This window comes from Chlamydotis macqueenii, chromosome 8, assembly GCF_036417535.1.
Source record: "Chlamydotis macqueenii isolate bChlMac1 chromosome 8, bChlMac1.mat, whole genome shotgun sequence".
Taxonomy (NCBI): domain Eukaryota; kingdom Metazoa; phylum Chordata; class Aves; order Otidiformes; family Otididae; genus Chlamydotis; species Chlamydotis macqueenii.
The window spans coordinates 11,547,779-11,566,835 of record NC_141563.1 but is presented as its reverse complement, the minus strand read 5'-3'; the positions used below and the strand labels follow the sequence as shown (position 1 = coordinate 11,566,835).

At 51.2% G+C, this 19,057-nt stretch overlaps 2 protein-coding genes and 1 long non-coding RNA gene across 4 annotated transcripts in view; 1 reads left to right on the top strand and 2 right to left on the bottom strand.

Annotated features, from left to right (window-relative positions):
- Window positions 1–667: 667 nt before the first annotated feature.
- LOC147599923 (uncharacterized) lies at window positions 668–9,272 on the bottom strand. The gene is made up of 3 exons (XR_015259142.1): window positions 9,148–9,272; window positions 5,429–5,553; window positions 668–899 (listed from the first exon to the last, which is right to left on the bottom strand). It is a non-coding gene; the product is annotated as an uncharacterized LOC147599923 (long non-coding RNA).
- A 58-nt stretch (window positions 9,273–9,330) lies between these two features.
- Window positions 9,331–9,982, top strand: KIAA0040 (KIAA0040 ortholog). Its single transcript, XM_010122098.2, has one exon. It carries the CDS (start codon window positions 9,343–9,345, stop codon window positions 9,673–9,675), a length of 333 nt encoding a protein of 110 aa, XP_010120400.1. The 5' UTR covers window positions 9,331–9,342; the 3' UTR covers window positions 9,676–9,982.
- Window positions 9,983–15,006: 5,024 nt separating this feature from the next.
- The window catches only part of TNN (tenascin N), a 35,095-nt gene continuing 31,044 nt past the window's right edge, over window positions 15,007–19,057 (bottom strand). For both annotated transcript variants that reach the window (XM_086752965.1, XM_086752966.1), the window contains exons 14-17: window positions 18,745–18,841; window positions 17,897–18,064; window positions 17,047–17,210; window positions 15,007–16,463 (exon numbers count right to left, since the gene is read on the bottom strand). In XM_086752965.1, the coding sequence (XP_086609091.1) occupies window positions 16,320–16,463; window positions 17,047–17,210; window positions 17,897–18,064; window positions 18,745–18,841 (573 nt within the window). In that variant the 3' untranslated portion in view covers window positions 15,007–16,319. The remainder of the gene's footprint in view (window positions 16,464–17,046; window positions 17,211–17,896; window positions 18,065–18,744; window positions 18,842–19,057) is intronic.

Here is a 19,057-nt window from a genome sequence, read left to right as displayed (position 1 = left end):
GCACTTAAGGGCAGCCCCAAACCACTGCATCAGCACCAGGGTGGGACCCAGGTGGGACTGGACCACCCAAACCCAATCCATCTCCAGGGCTTTCCACTTCCCGGAGGGGACAGAGCCTGGCAGAGAAGGAGGGGAGCGAGTAGCTGCCACCGAGCCTGCCAGCCCCAAAATCACCAGCTCAGTGTTCGTCACCCACCTCTTCAAGGGTCACCATCCCATCCCATCCCACCCCACCCCATCCCACTCCTCCCTCTCCTGTTCTCCTTCAAAGCTGGAAAGCCAATTGCTACTACTAAACTAAATACCAAGGGCTTCTATTTTTATCCAGCCCACAGCCAGGCGTGCAGTATTTTTGGTGTTTAAACTGCAGTCTTTTTTTGTGGGAGGGGGAGAGGGAAGGGAAAAGGCAGAAGCATAGAGGAAAAATGAGAGGAATGTTTCTCTGGGAGCAGAGTTTTCCATTGCTTACTTTAAGCCGGGCCAGCATCTGCAAACAGAAATCGCAACCGGAGAACAGAGCGAGCGGCTGGGGAGAAAGGTGTGCCTGCAGTCACTTCACATCTCCTTCCATCCCACCATGCCAAGGAAAACCCAACACACCAGCCTTGGGTTCCAGCTGGGTGTTATCAAGGCAGCAAAGCTCCCACCTGTGTAATGGGGAGAAATAAGGAGTTTGGGAAGGACAGGGGGAAAACCAAGGTTGGAGGTGGGATTTGATTTCCAGCTGGTCCCAGGCCTCAACTCAGATTGACATCCCATGATGTGACAGGAGCTTGTCTTGTCCAGGCTTACGTGGTTCCTGTGCTTGAGGAGCACCAGCAAGCAAAGCGACATGTAATCTGGAGCAGCAGTGATTCATCGGTGGCTGAGTCACAGCTTCCTCTCGCCCATTAAAGTTTCTGAAAAACAAAGTGAGATCCCTTGGAGACCAGATATGCTGGATGCCAAACAAGGCCAGGAGGTGGCAGGTTCAAACCTCCCAAAAAAATGTCCTTTTTTTCCACACTGCATGTGAAGGAGCTGTGGAACTCCTCGCTGCAGGAGACATTCACAGGGTCAAGTATCAAAGGGTGTTTATATTCTTTCAAAGCACCTCTGTGGACCACTATGGGGAATAGGGTGCCAGGCTAGACAAAGCTGTGATCTGACTGATTATATTTGTATATTCTTGCATTAATCCTAAGTTTCTTTAAATCTATCTGATGCTTCCCAACTCAGTTTAATGATATTGCTTGATAGCATCAAGATTCTCTTCATGGGTAACAGCATCACGAGAGGTTTAAATGCTGAGGTCAGCGTCATTGGTGCCCACCAGCTCCGCCACCTCCTCAGAGGGGTGTAGCAATGCTCCTGCCCAAGGCCAACTAGGTGCCAAAGCACTATGCTCAGAGGGGCCCCTGAAAAGCCAAGGAAGGGGCCCAGACCAGCAGCTCCTCCCTTGTTGAGGCCTCTGCCAAATTAAATTAGCGACAAGCAAGTGCCGAGCCCCAGCGGAGCTGTTTGCCCAGGGAACAAAGCAAACCTCCCAGCCGCCGCAGCACTGCCGGGATGGGCAGGGCTTTCAGCCCCCTCCACCCTGGGGCCAGGCACCCCTGACCCCCAATGCCGCTGGCCACGCTTGCCCTTACGGACCTCTAATAACAAATATTACCAAGGAATCCTGTCAGGGTGGTTTCCAAGGTGACGTTATACTAGCTGGTGCTGTAGAGTGGCTGGATGTCCCCCGGGTGACTGCCAGTACCCAGATGGCTTCTTCTGTGTGCCCTGGGAAGGGCGTTTTTGTAAGGGGATTTGGTACCTGCGAACAAGGGAACTGCTGCAGCTCAGCGAGAGGGGAAAGCAGGGATGGGGTGAGACGGGACAGGGTGAGATGGGATGCAGTGAGCCATGTGTGCAGTGCAAAGCCCAGGGATCTCCATCCTGTAGCATAAAACCAAGGAAAAATTTCTGGGCGTTAACAACAACAACAACAAATATTAATGTAAAAAGGATTTGGTACTTCCCGCAACGCACAAACACCTTGCCAAAGGATACCAGCAAGCACTTAGGCAAGCTGTAGCCTGCAATGTGTGTTTTTTAGGGTCTCTCGCCCCTCCAGCCCCAGTACTAGGATGAAGGCAGCAGAAGGGAAGGCGGCAAGGGCAGCTGGGGCTAGCAGGCAGGCAGCTTGCCTCCATCCCTCCACCCCTCCTCACTGCCCCTGTTTCCTCATATTCCCACCACAGCTCTGCTCCTGGTGCTGCCGGGGCACAGCACCGGGAGCACAGGGCTGTTTTCCAGCAGCGTTGAAGGGTCGGGCAGCCCCAGCCACCACAGCCCAACAAGTTAGTACCAAGGCCGCAGCGGGAAAGCAAAGCCATTGACTCTAGGAGCATGAAGAAGGGCGAGCGCCGGGATTTTGCAATCCGAAAGGATTTAAGCCAGACAGAAAAATTTCAGCAAAACATTTTTCTAGTCGCAGCTTGCCCAGCTGTCAACATCACAACGCTGCCCAGCCCCAGATGGGAAAGCAATCAGGGTCTGGTGATTGCGGGATATCCCCCATGCAGAGATAAAAAAGAAATAAGGTGGAGAGAAAACAGCAAGTGAAAATTGGGGGTGGCAATCTGAATTGAACTGAAATCAAAATTTGAAAATATCAAATCCCTGCACGACCTGGAGGGCCATCCTAAACATCATTTATCATTTCTATGGGTGCATGGCACCTATAATGCTGGTGGGTGCTGCCTCTGGAGGAGAGCAGCCCCCGGGGTGTCCCCTCCTATGAGGATGCTCGGTCACGTCCTGCTCTGCATGGGCATCGGTTACTGGGTGCAGGGTGCCAGCACAGACGCTGCTTTTCTAGAGATGGAAGCCTGCCCTGTCCTTAAAAACCTTCCCAACAACAGGAGTAGCATCGCCGCCCCTGCAAACCCCCACCACAGCCCCCAAAAAAAGCTTCTGGGGAAATCGCTGCTGCGCTCAAGCCCAGGCCTGTGTCCCGGGGAGGGAAAACACTTTGTTCCCTCCCTCTTCCCAGCAACTTTTGGCACATTTCAGGCCTGGGTTTGTACCTCCCCCCTCCGTGCCTCTTCCCTAGACTAAACAACTCCAACTTTCCCAGCCCTTCCTGAGCTCCCGGGGCCGGCGAAGCACCGGGCCCCCCCCCCGCTCAGTTTTGGGGTTCGAGGGGGGACGGACACACACGGCGGGGAGCCCCAGGTGGGGCAGGGCGGGCGGGGGGGCCGGCCAGGGGCGGGGGCAGGCGGGCCGGGGCCGGCCCATTTCCTCCGGCCGCCGGCAGCCTCCGCCGGGACGGGACGGGACAGGACGGGCCGAGCCGAGCCGGTAGGTTTGCCGTGTGGGGTTCCCCGGGATAGGGGTCCCGGAGTGGGAGGACACAGAGGGGGGCTCCCCGCAGCCGCCGGGCATCGCCCAGCCGGGCTGGGCTTCCCTCGGGCGTTATCCTTGGCTTTGCATTATCCAAATCCAGGGAGGTTTTTTTTTCTCTTAGTTTTGGGGGGTTTTTTTTAAGGCCACATCACGGCCAGCCTGCCTGCCGCGGCGGGGTTGGCCCTGGGGATGGTGTTTGGGACGGTGGGACCGTGGCACGGCCGATACTGGCAGAGCCGGGTGGGGACAGTGGCAGTGGAGACACAGTGATGGAGAACCACCAGCTCTCAGGGGACATTTGTCAGACGGTGGCCTGCCCAGCACCCAGGCTTTCGGGTCACGAAAGCCGGTGGTGAGGCTGCACCGACGGAATTTTGCTGTTACATCTCCCCTAGAGAGCCCCAGGGCTGGCCCAGGTGGACCTCTGCAGCCCCCCAAGCCTCCCGTAACCAAAAATGTCAGCGATCCACCCACGAGTGGGATGGCTGCCTGTACCACACCATGGAGGAGGCCAAAGGGGCTTCAGAAGAAGCTGCCAGTGCTGTAAGGGATGATAGTGGTGCTTTTCTGAAAGCAAAATTGGTCTTTTGGCCAGGAGCTGCACCCATTCCGGGGCTGACGGCAGCCACACATGTGCAAACGGTGATGGCGGACCGAGCTCCAGGCAGCGGCTTGCAAAATAGTTTCACTTTAACCTTGTTATCCAATATTCCTATCAGTAGTTTTCCAAACCGCTCCCTTTAGGGGATGAAAGCATCTGGCGCACAGCTTCTGGGTGGAAGGTTTGGTGGCAGTGGGTATAAGATGAAGCTTTACTTGGTTTTGTTTCCTGGGTGGTGGCTTTTGGTGTTTGTTTGTTAATATTTGAGGAGGGTTCCCAGAGCTTGCTGTTTGTTCAGTGAGACCAGCAGCAAAACTCTTGTTATTCAGCCTTTCCAGAACAGTAACGTGCAATCCCAGCTAAGGAAACTGCTCACCCTCCAGTGTCAGGTTTCATCCAATTTTCCTTTAAGTCTGCAGGTGCAAATGGGAAAATAGATGTCACTCGTGTGGGAAATTAGATGTCACTCGTGTGTGCAGAGCTGTGTCTGTGCTCACTGTATCAGAGTGCTCACAGGCTCCGAGAGAGAAGTTACCCTTTCCCAGCCTGACCCATAGCTATCACTGCCAGGGGAAAGTGGGTATAAGGCTGATATAAAGCAGATTAACAGCAGTCAAGTTTAATATTGTGATTCCTGCTTTGCACCACTTAGGATCAATTGCATGAAGTGGGGTCTCACCAGAAGGGAGGTCTCATCTACACTAAGGAAATAGGGGCGGCAGCAAGTCAGATGCTTTCATGTCACCTCTGCAAGTCCTGAGTGGCAGCCAGACACTGAGCACAGGGGAGTTCAAATAACCTAGAAGTACTGGAGGCTAAACCCCACAGGTCACAGACTAGGTCGGTCTGCCTTCAGAGCTGCCCCTGCCCGCAACGGGGATGCAGGGAGAAGCACCTTAGAGCGGCCCTGCTCCTGCCTAAGGTGGGCTGTGTATCAGCCAAGAGGAGTGGGCTGAGCTTTGTTAGGCTAGAGGGGACTTCACACAGACGTGACAGCCTGTTGAGAGTTGAGCCTGAAGGACTTAACTTGCAAAATCAGGTCCTAAAACAGCACTCTCCCCTCTGCCACAGTGACCCTGCATAGCAGTTTCCAGCCCTTTGCCCCGCTTCCAGCAAACTGTAACTTTTCTGTGAACTCTCTCTCCATCCCCCAGCTGCTGCGGTTGCTCTGCAGCACACAGGATGTGGGTGAGCCAGCATTGCCAAGGCAACCCCTCTGTTTTGGTTTCCCCATGCTCAGGCTGGCAGCCTTTACCCTCCCAGTTCAGCCAGGCAAGCCGTGCATGCCACTGGTTGGCGGTGCCATCCCCAGCTGGCCCTCAAAAGAAGCTTGTTTTCCACCCATAACTCCGGAGGAATGGCAGACGCTCCCCACCCTTGAAAAAACCATCTCCTTCAGAGCCACCATGGATTAAAGAACCTCATGTTGGATGCCCAACTTTGATTAAAACTTACATGAGCCGTGCAGACCCCAGCTGTGTAGAGCTGCCATCAGACAGAGCCGTCCATCCCTGGCCACAGGTTTTCCCGAGCGAGTTACCATGTCAGCTTTCCCCCGACTTGCTGCCAGCACTGGCTACCTGAAAACAACGAGCTCATTTAGCAGGGTGCTTAGCAGCCCTTCCCAAGATGCTGCTCTGTCTCCCAGTGCCTCCCTGGCCCTGGTTTTTGATCCTGTATCTTTTCCCAGAAAAACAGCCGACCTCCAAGGTGTAGCTGGGCATGTGGTTCACACTCATGGTGCACCCCAGCACAGCTCTCCCTGTTCATCCCCTAAGAGGAGATGTTGCTGTCACACCAAATCGAGCAGCATCCCAGGTTTTTCCTAAATGCAGCTCCTCCCTGCACACACAGGCTTTCAGCTGGCATTGGGTGGCCTTGGGTAACCCCTCTGCCCTTGGAGTTGCTGTCTCAAAAGGCACCAGTTTTTCTACTTTCCCCTCCCCCCTCCTGTTTTTATATATTAAACTGAAGAACCCCTTTATTTAGCGCACAGACATCCCTTCATCTATAAAACAAAAGGCGATGCACACACCAAAAAGAAAAGGCATTTGAAAACCAGCTGCATAGCCCTGCTGAAAGGTGGCCCAGGGATTTCAGGGCTGCTTGCCCAGGACAGTGGCAGGTACCTCTGCCTGCCTCTTGCAAGGGATGCTCGGCCACATCCCTGCAGCTCCAGGCTCGCCCACGGCAGCCACACATCCCTGGCTGGGCACTTCCCAGGAACAAGCAGCGAGAGCCTCTGCAGTGCATTCAGCTCTGGTTTAAAGTGGAAACCTATCAAAGGGCTCTGCTTTTTTTTTTTTTTTCTCTGCAAACAATTAATTACAAGTTTAAAAGGAAGTTCCAGCCCTCCTTCCCTCCCCAGAAGTTTAGAGGCAATAAATATAAAGCAGCTCAGCACAGGAATAAAATTGTACATCCTGTTTTGTCTGAAATTAAGGCGGTTGTTGTTTTGGGGTTGGTTTCTTCACTTCTTTTTTGGAGTGAAGTGTATCATAGGCGTCCAGTGTTCCTGCTTGGATAATGAGCTGTCAGGATATTTATGGATAAATGGCAAACCTGCTTCATGCAGATGATTCAGGCTGAGGAAAAGCTGCTCTGTTTATTTGTGTTGCAGTTTAAGCTTTACTACAGCTGTCTTAAGAAAAGGTTTCGGCAAAGATGAAGGCTGGGGCAGGGAGCGTTAAGAAGCTTCCCCCTTCACTTGTAATGCTTGCGGGCAGCGGCTAGCAGAGACAGGCACCCAGAGAGCCCTTGCTTATCTCCCCTGTGAGTAAAAGCAGATTTGTAATGCTCACCACCAGCTCTGGCTAGGGGGTAGAAAGGGGATGGATAGCATTGTAGTCTCTCCCTCCATGATAGCCCGTGATTTCTCAGGCGGTGATGGCAGCGATATCACCATCCCCTGCCAGGTAGGGGAATGAAGCAATGCAGGGAACAGCCGGTTCCCCAAGGCCGGGAAGCTGGTCAGCAGCAGAGATTGGGTGGAAAAGACTCTTCTGATTCTTGCAGCACCATGTCTCCCTCCTGGGTGCATGCCTGGCATCCCCACCATCCTTGCTTGTCTACCTCAGAAAAAACAGCACTTTTTTTTTTTTTTTTTAATTTATTTCCCCTTCTAGCAAACAGAAAGCAGCAGCAGACTGGACAAAAAAATCCAGCTAAAACATTAGCTACAAATATCTTTGTTTAGCCAAAGCCAAAACCATCTCCCCGAGCACTGCATTTCATTTGGTAAATCTCAAATGGAGTTTTTCAGAAAGGCGCCCACAGAAATTCATACGTCCACTTTCATCACATTTCCCACGCATATGTTCAAAAGAAAAGCCACCAGCTAATTGTAGCCAGCTCATCTACACTCTAGTGCAGATCAAAAATAAAATTTGCAGCGGTCAGTCTGATTCTGCAGGGAGAAGGGTGGATAAACGCTTCTCTTTATGTAGAATCTGAGCACTTGTGAAGTCCCAAACTGAGCGCTCAACATCTACACCGAAGGATTTGGCTCTTGGGGTCCTGGCAATTGGGTCCAAAATCCAGCAGCCAGGGGTGGCTGGTGAAATAAGACCCTCTATAGCATTGCAGGTCCCAGGACAGTGCTTCTGAAGGCAGGTTTTCCCTCGGGAGCTGCATTTTTGGGGGCTGCCTGCCAGCTCCTGCCATAGCCGTACAGCCTTGCTTCCTCCCCAGGGCATCAGCAGCAGCATAAGGGCTATGGTTAGGGTTGGGTGGGACTCACGGTTTCTTTTTTTGGGCAAGGCAGGCAGCTTTGCTGTTCGTTAGGAGGCAGGGTGTCATTGCAAAGCGAGGCGGGAGGATGCGCAGTGGCATCCCAGCTGGGTGAACATCCCAAAATACTCAGTACAAGAAAGCATCCCTTAGCAGGTGCCACAACAGCAATAAATGCGATTCAAAACAAGGAACAGTAGCACTATAGACAAGGAGGCTTTATAAACAAAAAATAGCGTGGGTCCCCTTCCCATTCCTCCCTAGAGGCACCTGAGCTCTGCAAGAGCTGCCAGAGGGAGAGCCAAGGAGCTGGTGGTCACAAGGAACAAGTGGAGCAATCCCTCCAGGATTTCCTTAAGATGCTGCAGGGCTTGAATCCCAAGGGCTGGCAAAGACACTGACGTAAAATGCCAAGTGAGGGTGAAACACGGTATTAGAGCCTGATATTGCTCCTGCTGGCTCTTCATCTGCACAACCCATAATTTAGTGACTTCCCCATGTTAAACCAGAACTGCAACCTCGTGGCACAAAGCCCCTGACCCTACTTAAAACCCCTGGGAGCTTTGCCTGGCCCCAGGAGAGGAGGAATGCCGTGAGCAGAGGCAGCACCTCTCCCACCCCGAGGGAAAGGAAAACCTTACGTCAGGCTGCAGAAATGCTCCTCAGCCCTACCCAACCCTTGGAGCAATTCCCAGGTGAGGCATGGCAGAGACTCCTCAGCCAGCTTGCATCCTCCCCCCACCACTGCCTTTGTGGCCAGCCCTGCGTGCACAGAAGTAGCCACGGGTGCCTGACCATCGCCTGCGAGTCTCACTGACCTCAGCCCCAGCCAAAAATCCAGATGGTTTAACCACAGCCCCCACCCCAAATCTGCTGAGCAGCAGCACCAGACCCCAGCACACTGCCCAGGACAGGCACACCTTGCCTCCGCACTGCCTGGATGCAAAGCAGTGCCCTACCAGCACCAACTCTGCTGCCCATCCCAGACCATGGACCATAAGAAACTGTCTGTCCAAATCAGACACCCTGTCCCAAGGTGGATCAGGGGTAAGGAGACCCCATGACAAGCTGAGTCTCTGCTCTGATGGCAGCAGTACCACTCTCTGTGATGGTCCCTTGCCTAGAACAGGCAAGTCCCTTCCTAGGCAGGAAGGCTCTCCCTGCAGAGGATTTCTCCTCTGCTAAGAAATAAGCCCTACAAAGTTGTAAAGGCTCCGCGCTCTGGCTGCCAAGCAAGGCTTGAGATGTATGTCCAGGAGGGCAGGATTTATGCGCAGCCAGATGCCAAGGCAAGTAGGGATGCCCAACCAAAGCTCTCCTTGCCCATCCCCAGCATCAGGAACGAACCCCAGCAGAAGTTGAGAGGCTGTGTTTCTCAGCTGGGGACACCCAAAAGGATGTGGTCAGTAGCATGGCCTCGCCCCATGCAGCAGCAGACGACTCACCCTGCCAAGGCTTTGGCTGTGCTGGCAGCTCCATGGAGAAAATTGCTGAGGGAGCAGACACCTGATCCATGTTGTTTTCCTGTCTCTGCAGGCACCATCCAAGGACGCTTGTGGAGCCTACTAGCAGCTTACAGGAGCTGAACATATCCCAAGGGGCCTTCAAGTGGAGAGAGCAACAGGGGCAGTCCGCTCAACATGGAGCAGAAGATCAGCTCTTTCTTCAATTCCATCTTGGAACTCATACGTACCAAGCATGAGGAAGGCATCTTCAACACTGTTTGCCTGGCCGTGCTGATGGGTCTGCCTTTCGTCGTCCTCATTGCATTCATTTTCATCTGCTGCCATTGCTGTTTCTGCAGCCGGAGAGGAGAAAAAAGGAAGAAAGATGGCACCAGCAGCAACGGGCAGCTGCACGCTGATAAGAACAAGAAGAAAAAGAAGAAGAAGAAGAAGGATGAAGAGGATCTGTGGATCTCTGCTCAGCCCAAGCTGCTCTTGCTGGACAAGAGACCATCCTTGCCAATCTAGCAGACAGGAGGGCGTTCAGGCCCTCCCCTCCAAGATGCCACCAGTCCTTTCAGCTGTGCACGATGAGGGGCAAGGAGATGCCAAAGCTGCTGCCATTTTATGGTGACTCTCAAAAGAGGCTGAGCACTGTGGCTAACCAGTGTGTTGAAGGGCCAGCAGAGAGCAAGGCAGTCAGGCACAGGTTTATGCAAGCCCCTTCTCCCCTACCATGAGAGCATGCCCAAGGGCAGAAACCCCTGCAAAGGACAGGCGTGCACATGGTGATGTGCCCTGCCGAGCATGCAAGGGTGAGCTGCCACCGAGCACAGCGCACATGCACGGGGCTGGCATGCAGCGACCAGGTGCAAGGCTCTCCCTCTGAACTCGCGTGCAAGCACGCGCACCGTCACACAGACAAGGGTGCACAGGACCACGTGCACTCAGAGACTGAGCTGCCTGCACACTCCCCCTGCACAAACGTAGATGGCTGCATGCAAAGCAAGCACAGGCACATCTCATTTGCTTGTCCTGCCACAAAAATGGCACAACTTGACTTTCTAGGCTCTGTCCAAACCCAGCTCATGTTGGAGATGCAAAGAAAGCCGTGCGCAGAATTACCCCATGGCTCAAAAGATGTGCCATCTTCCCAGCCACCAAACCAAAAGCAACTGGGAGCTGTGAGACAGATGCTCTCAGCCCAACCTTAGAGACCTCAAGACACCCATCTTAAGGCAGCAAAGCAGAAGGATGCGTTGCCACCCAGGATAGAGGCAGGGAGGAGAGAGGAGGCTGCAAGACTGACCATTTTGCACCAGCACTTACAAAAAAAAAAAAATCTCCCTTGAAAGACTGTTTTATACAGACTTGCCTTTAGAGAGCCCACCATGCTACTGCAAGAGCAGAAACACAAGCTGAGGCTGTGTAAAGGCTTAGCTATGGGCATTAGAGTTATTTATTGAATGACTACTAAAGAAGAGCAGGACTAAAGGCCCCTCTGTCACGGGGCTAGGCACACTGAAGCAGTATTGAAGCAGCAGACATGCTTTCCTGACAGTCCCCACTCACTGCAGCCCTTGTGCACACGCAGACCCACTAGCACACGCTGCCGCCAGCTGATGGCACACAGGCAGCTCTGTATGCCACGCAGAGGGTTTCTGTTCAGCTGTCAAGCTGGAGAGCTCTGGGATTTGGGATGTGCTGTAGGAGCAGAAGGGACTAAAGATCATGCCCACAGTTGTCCCTTACCCAGGGATGCATCATACAGCTGGACCCTGCATCTCTCTTCATGCTCATCTCCCTTAGTCATGCGACAGCTCAGCAACTAACAAGACCACACACAGCTCTCACTCCTACTCTGGTTTTGACCCTCTGCTCCCCCTACACCTGCATGCTCAGCCTACCTCCTGAGCAGCTGGGGGTCTCCTCTGCCCCCAGCTCTCTGCCCCACCAGGCCCTGTCTCCCCCAGCTTGTTCTGCCAGGGAGGCATACACCTATGTGATGAGAAGCCCCGTCACATCTGGGTTTTGCCTCAGCATCTGTACACTGGAGATTTTTCTTCCACTTCTTAAGCTGCTGGAGCAGACTGGAGCTGCCAGCCACAACCAGACATGTGGGGGACAAGCAGCCAAACCCACATGGGCAAGCCTGGATGGAGCTGCTGGGCACGACCGCTTCCAGCCTGGGCAAGGGCAATACTGCCTTCCCCCAGTTCCCAGGGCATATACTGGTGGTGGGAGGTAAAGCCACCAGCTAGAAGCGGCTGCTTGTGCCACCCAGTCCCAGTGCAGCCTGTTTTATCTGACTCAGACAGGACAGCAATGTTAACATCACGTCACAGGGTTTGGCTGCATGCGGTTGTGCTGGTAACAGCCAGGAAGCCAGGCTCCTCCTCACACAGCTCTTTAAAATTGACCCCATATGTGCCTTATTTTCCAGCTTGCTTTGTTAGCATTGAAATGAGTGACTCCCTTCTCCTCCAAAACAGGAAGCACCATATAATGGTTTTAAAAAAAAAAACAAAAAAAACCCATAGGATTTGCCACACCTAATCCTAGAGAGAAACATGCAGGAATAGCTGTAATCCCTGTCCCAAGCACCTAGTCCAGCCAGGACCCTGGAGAAGCAGCACTGCACTTGTATTATTCCTTCTTCCTTCCCTCCTGTCCCACATCCAGGTACTTTTTCCAGCCCTCCTGCCTCCAAGCTCACCAGGTGGGCAAAGCAGCTGTCCTCCCACGGGCAGGAAAGCTGCCCACGCAGGTGCTCCTGCTGCAATCCAGAGTCACCAACAGCCCCAGAGGAAGGGTGGTGCTGCCTGGAGGAATTGGAAAAAAAATCAGAGCGAAGGGAAACACGATGGGAGGCCGGAGGCTTACCTGAACAAGCAGAGGCATGGAGACAGCCAGCTCTGGCAGAGTACAGCCTACTAGGTGTGAAGCTGCTGGGCTTTGCATGGTTCCCTGCAAGCAGGTCCTTCTCCAGAAGGGTTAGCAAGTACCGTTTCAGGCGAGGGCAACCGATTCCTACAAGAACCAGAGAGCTGTCAAGAAAGTGTCTGTGTTCTGTCACACACATCATCTCCAGTCCAGGCTTTTGGGAGCTCAGAGCCAGGTCCCAAGAGCTCCCCAAAACCATCAAGCAAACCACCCCTGGGCTGGGCAGGGAAGGACCAAGATACAATCCTGCCTTGATCCATTTGACCAGTGGACCTTGATCCATCTGCAACTCATAAAGCACTGGGGCTGACTTGCTAGAGGGCTGCTGTTTTAGCCAAACTATCCACTGAATCAGCTGATTCTTGAGCCAAAAGCAAAAGAGCAGCAACAGCCTGAGGTGTGTCAGGCCCTGTCAGCCAGCCAGGCAGCAGCAACCCCACAGCACCCACACTAATGAGGCAGCAGGAGATGCATGGTACGGAAACTCTGCTGCATGGGTCCCCACTCTCCAGACACCTCTAAACTGCCTCCCCACAACTGCACTTCAGTGTCAACCTTCTATTTTCCTAAACAGTCCATGCAACGGGTCGGGGGCAAACCACCACACAAATTTTCTTGCAACATTGCTTTTTTAAAACAAAAATAAATGACTCTCGAACTGCAAACAAATGCCGCGTCTCTAGCTTTCAGTCATGTGTTTATTTTCCTGGGGAAATCTTTCTTGTATCTGCATCCTGGCCCTAGATAAGACATGGGGAGAGCTCAGCAGGCAGAGGCTGTGCGGTCTCTGTCTGCAGCCAGCTGTGCAGCTCAGAGACATTTTCTTAAAGAAACAGCTTAGCTTAATCAAGTTTAATGGCCTTGCCTTGTTAATGAACACAGTCAAGCGCCTCTCCCCAAGGGCAAAAAGTACTGGGAAGAAAAGCAGCATTTCTGCACTGTGAGAGGTGGGCTGCAGAGGGTTTATTTATTTTTTTTTTTTCTTTCCTTGCAGAGGGTCAGCAGCACAGATGAGTTATCTGATCAAAACCAACTGCGGTTAAGTATTTCACAGTGTCTGCAGCTTCTTGCAGCTATCTACATCGGGCACATCACAGGACCAGGCTCACCCCACTGCTAGGCAAAGCCTTTCTAAATCGTGCACCACTGAGCTCTCCCTCCCAGAGGGCAAAAATAAATCTGCCTCTCACCTGGACGATGTACAAAGCTGCACCTTGCCCACGGAGCTGAGACTCTGGAGAAGACCAGTGGCAAGAGGCATGCACGACAGCAGCAAGAAGCAGCTAGAAATACAGAGACACACTTTTTGGAGAAGGAATTAGCAGTGCACACCTTGCTTCTCTCCAGACAGCAGCCCTGCACACTATTTAGGGCAAGGCACTCTTGAGTAGCATGGACTGCAGAGAGAAGGCGAGGTTCCTGGGTCCCAGGTTAGAAACAGGCAGGGCTTGAGGTCAATTTGAGCATCCTGGAGCAGACCAGGGATTGAAGGGATATACAAACTGGCCCTGTAGGCACCTGAAACCCCACTAAGAAGGGAGAATGGGATCTTCACTGACTATTCCTCCATTTATTCAGCCAACAAAGCCTAGAGCAGTGACCAGGAGTAACACTGCTGCTTTCCAAGCAAGTGCCCAATGCAGTAAGATTCTCCTATCTTCTCTCTAAGTAACACCATTCAGCGTTCAACATCTTTGGGAAGAGGAGTGCCTTCTCCCTCCTCCTTCTGAGTCAGTGCTGGGACAGTGGGGAGGTGGATGAAGAACCCACCACCTCTCCCCCCACAGCAGCACTGGCTGTGCTGCACCCCAGACGTGCCACTGCAGATGGGCCCTGGCTGGTGGGACCCAGCAACAGGACAGTCCCCATCAACACAGTGATACCAAGGCGGAGAGGATCCTTCTGGGATTCAAATTCTGCCCCTGGGCATGTGGCAAACCAATATATAAAATGTAAGTGATCTCAGGGCAAGGCAGATGTATGCACTAGTATGAAGAGATGGTGCCATCCTGTGGCTCTTCAGAAATACTGACTATGGTTTTCCAGCAGCAGCCACTTTGATTGCCCTTCCTGATTAAAGGGGGGCCCACAATTAGGAGGGACAAGTAAACCCTTCTCAGAAACTGCAAATACGGTGTCTCATCTGCCTTTAGCTCTGAAATTTAAAGTTCATACCACTTAAGAGAATATTCCCTGCTCTCAGGTAAGATTCAGCTTTAGAAAGGGATCATGTTTTGCCTCTGTGCTAGAAAAAGCTGCTGGGCACAATCATGCCTGCTGGTTTTTAGAGCATAAGCTTATTTTTAGAGTGGCTGTGTGCAAGGCTAGTCCTCCGGTCCCTCTCAGTCGCCTTCCTCATGTCTACACTGTGCCCTTTAACTGAACAACACAGGGAAATCTGTCCTTGCCTACAGACAACTGGGCAGCGGGGAGAAATCACTTCACCACAGTAAAGAACTCTCATCGTTTTCCTCTGTCCTTCTCTCACGCTCTTAGCACAGACACTGCAAACACTTCAAGTACAATTCTCCTTTCCTCTTCTCCCTCCATACTGGGGCTGGGGCATCCTAACACAGCCCAGATGAGCCTCTGCCTGCCCACCCATGCAAGAGGCACAGCCCTGAAAGTACTATGAAGAATTTAGTACTTACCTTCGACAAACGGCTCTCTAGCTAGCACTCCTCAGCCAGGACCTAGCAGCCACAGATCAGTTAATTGCTTTGCAGTCACAAAGAAATCATATAGTTCTCATCCCTGTTTTGGAGCAGACTCCAAAGATGTAATTTTCACAGTCCCAGTCTTTCCACATTGCTCTGGCAATGACAAGTGCCTGGGTATTGCTCCATCTCCATAAAGAAGGTTTAGTTTAAATAGGGAAAAAAATAATTCTGCCACCAAAAGCAAAGACAACAGAAATATTTTAAGATCTCCTTTATTTGCAATTTTATTGCTTCCCCAAAGTCTGGGAAGGATTCTTTAAAATGTACTACTAAGCTTAGCACTGGGATAGAAAAGGCCATTAAGACATAGGACCACCACGTTCCAATCTGCTCAGACAAGTAAGCCTTTGAGCAAGCATCATTTGGTCAGCTCATACTTCTTCCCTGGCTGTAGCTGGTGGCCCAGAATTTTAGTATCTACTCAGGGAAAGAAAATAAAACTCACCTTTATGACTGTGAGGAAAAAAAGCAGCCAAATGTGAAATCATGCACTGGGGTCGACCTGAATCTGCAGACAGCCTGAAAGAAAAGCCTGAGGGAGAGCATGCAGGATTGGTTTAACTCAGAGCTGTTCATTTTAGAGGTGGATGACAAGCACTATATTTTCAGCATCGCCAGCTACCACACTGCTAATGAAAAAGCAGAAGGTGGCAGATGAGACAGTCACATAGAGAATTTTGTTCATGATCTGTAAGTGGCCTCTTAGGCAAGCGGTACACAGAGACAGGCTTGGGACGGTGAGCAGAGCTTGGCGGAGTATAGCCCTTACACTCATCCTGTTCTGGGCCTCATCCAGGACTCTGAACATTAACTCACTGCATGTCTCCTCAGGCTTTTCTTTGGACCGGGAGACAAGCGAAATACAGAGCAAATCACCTGGAGAGATGCAATACTGGAGGCTAAGGAACCCAGACTACAGACCTCGCCTAGGTTAATGAGCCTTGCCAGCAGCCTGACATTCCCCAAAACCCAGCTCTCTGACTGGAGGAATAGTAGGGACTGTGCCCCAAATTATGAGGGGAAAGGAAAAAGAAGAGCACAGACCAGGACGGGGAGAGGGGATGGTCTCAGGAAGCCTCTCTCTGATGTAAATTAAGGAGCTATTAATTTTTAGTGAAATCAAATTTTTTTTAAGTCTGAAGTGGATGGCACCAGAAAAGGACAGAATTCAGAAGAGTTTAGCAGCTTGGGTTTTGAGAAACAACATTGTGTGTTAAAACTTGTTTTATGTGAAGTTCATAGAAGTTGCATACATTGGATCAAGCAGGTCCTTGTCGTGTTTAGCCAATCAGGGGAGCTACAAGTTGGACAGTCCCCACAAGCCCTCTTCCAGTCTCTGACAGACCACCCATAAGGACCTCCAGAAGCAGGCTGGGCTGCAGATCCAGAGGTCTCTGGGTGCATGTCGGTCAGCGATTGTCTCTGATGTATTAAAAACAGCTGTCTGAATCTAACATTGTTAAGAAATACCGAATCATTATCTTTGGGTACAGTCTTGCACAGTTTGATTTAAGCCCTGATCTTCATCTTCCCTGATAGAGACCTCTTCTTCCTCCCCAGGATTGGCTCATTACTGGAAGACTGAGGACGGATCTTCATCTCGGTAAAAGGGATGGAGAATTCATGGCCTTTCCATGGCTCCCAGTTCACTCCCTGGGAAAAGACCAAGGAATTTCTTTTACTAAAGCCCCCTGATCAGGTTGTTAGGAGTCTACTACTGCCACCCTCTAATACCACTTAACACTCCAATAAACAGAGATGCTATTGTTCACCAGATTTTTACTGTAATTATAAACAGTCTTCCAGACATACCTAATATAAATCAAATCTCTGTCCAGGACAGAGCCATCTTCAAGTCCAAAATAAGCCTATACAGTGAGGACCACACCAAGGCATGCACTGAAAGCCAACGTAAACGCTACAGAGACAGCAAGCCAAGATCCTAGTGTGGCTCCTAGCGAGTGCTTTTTCCTGTGTTCCCCTCAGAAATCAAGACAGCTTCACCTCAAGTACCTCTGCTCACAAGAATCAGGAGGCTATGAGCTCATGCCCTCTGGATCCAGGTAGGATGACAAAATAAGAGCTATTAGCTTCATTTGAAAGGAAAATTATCCATAAGGAAATGAGTTAGGACAGCCTGAGCAATCTCTCCTGCTCCAAGGAAAGACATCCTTCTCATGTATTTTCTCAAGGCTAGGGAGAAGAGCTGATCACCACAGAGAGCTCTGCCACTCACCTCGCTGTGCTTGCTCTCCCCATATTTCCCATTCAGGTTGGCCAAGTGGCAGTTCTTGTACCACCACGCACCGTGGTGGGTCAGAGCACAGTTGCTGAGAGCCACGTCATTGTCTCTGTCCCACGTTGTGAACTTCCAGCCATTGTGGTAGGTCATTGCATCCCCTAAGGGAAGGGATGAAAGACATGAATAGGAGTAAGGGACTACAGGTGCTCAGCCTAAGGGCTTATGTACCCCTCAGGCACAACAGAGCAGGCCTGTCAGGGGAAAACCAACAGCACAGGGTGGGTCTGGACAGTAATTTCTAAAGGGCTGCTATTAGAGGGCATATCCAAGAGCTGGATCTCCCTAGCTGAAGACCTAAACCTTATGGCAAGAGGATATTAAAAGGTAAGTAGAAGACTATGGGCACAATAGCAATGGTAATGATTTACCAGTGACAGAAGCCAGCACGAGGATGGCTACTGCTATTGAGCAAACTCCCACTCTGAACAAAAGCCACTTTCTTTGCACTTAGCTGGGGAGCCCCAGAAGTTGCTCCCCCATCAGCATAGGCTACCTCACGGAAGTGCTTCCCAGTTTGCCTTTTCAGCTGCAGTTTCACTAGGTTAGAGCCTCCTCTTCCCCACGAAAAAGCAACTCTTTATCCCCATCTTCAGCAGGAGACAGGCCTGGAAGCACACTCTCCTCAGTCTTCCTAGGAAGCACAGACTTCTCTCCTCAAAGACAACCACATCTGATCTAACCTGACCTAACGAGCTCCCATGCTACTGGCAAAACAAATACACAGGTCCCAGCATTTGTTTCCCTATGTGAAGCAGAGACAGCACAAGTATGAGGCCCTCCTCACCAGCATTGCCTCTGTAATTCCCCACAGACAGCTTGTATCTGTCCCTGCTCGAGGCAACCTGGAAGAAGTCATAGACAGCATAGACAGATTCGCTGGCCGTCTGCAAATCCACCCGGAGCTCATAGCGGATGGGGCTGCTGCTTGTGAGATTGTGCAGTTTGTCAAGACCTAGAAGAAAAGAAAAATTACTCTTAAAAGTGAAAAGTCGGTTCACCTTTGTAGTTCTAGACCCTCATCCTGTGTCCGTTTTGGTTAAATCAGCTATTTCCTGCCTCCCTCCTTCCCCGCTTGATGCCGTCATGACATTTTGCCAAGTTTATGCTGTCTTATCTCATTTTCTGGCGAGAGACAGCTGTATTAGAAAAAACAAACAGCCTAAACCAGCACAAGGCTGGCTGTAGCACAACATTATTTTTCCCAGAACAGTTAAAGACTCTTGCTCTAAAGACCTTGACCTACTTAGTGCTGCATTCTCTGGTCCACACAGAGTTCACTAACAGAACAAGACAGATAAAAAATGACCGACTACACCAAGCTTTGTGTAGTAGTCTGGACTTCACATTTTTACTAATGCAATGTATTTATTTCCCCTCTCACAGGGACACACAAGCCTGAAATAGACCTTTCCAGAGTCTGGCTTGCTCTAGGACTGCTCCAAAGCCTAAAGAAGTCAGTGGCAATACTCAGTGGGCCTTTAGAGATCCCTCAATGCTTCATTGACATTTCTAGGGAAGACACAAAAGCTGACAGTTCCAGGCTGCAGGCTCAGGGGGTTGGATATTTCAGCATTTATGTGCTTCTACAAAGCTAATCTTCAGATCTTTGCTGGTCACACCATTGTACTATACCAAGCCAGAATTCCCCAGTGGGATCTCCAAAGCCTTCCACATAATTTTTCCAGCGTTTGTAGAAATCCACCTCACCAGTGCTCCGCCTCTGAAACACCTGCAAAGCAAAAATCGCTGAGTGAGAGTTCATGACAGGCTGAGGAGAGACAAGGAGGATGGGAATGAGAAATGCTCATCCTGATTCAAAAGCAGACAAAAAGGTGAAGCATTCAGGAACAGACAACTCTAGCTGATGGCACACTGCACCTGATCAGGGTACACACAGGCATGTGTTTCCATTTTCTGACTGCACATAAGCACTGGGGTGAAATCT

What these genes read in the sequence shown, in the direction of transcription:
- KIAA0040 (XM_010122098.2), top strand. Translation starts at nt 9,343, where the DNA reads ATGGAGCAGAAGATCAGCTCTTTCTTCAATTCCATCTTGGAACTCATA.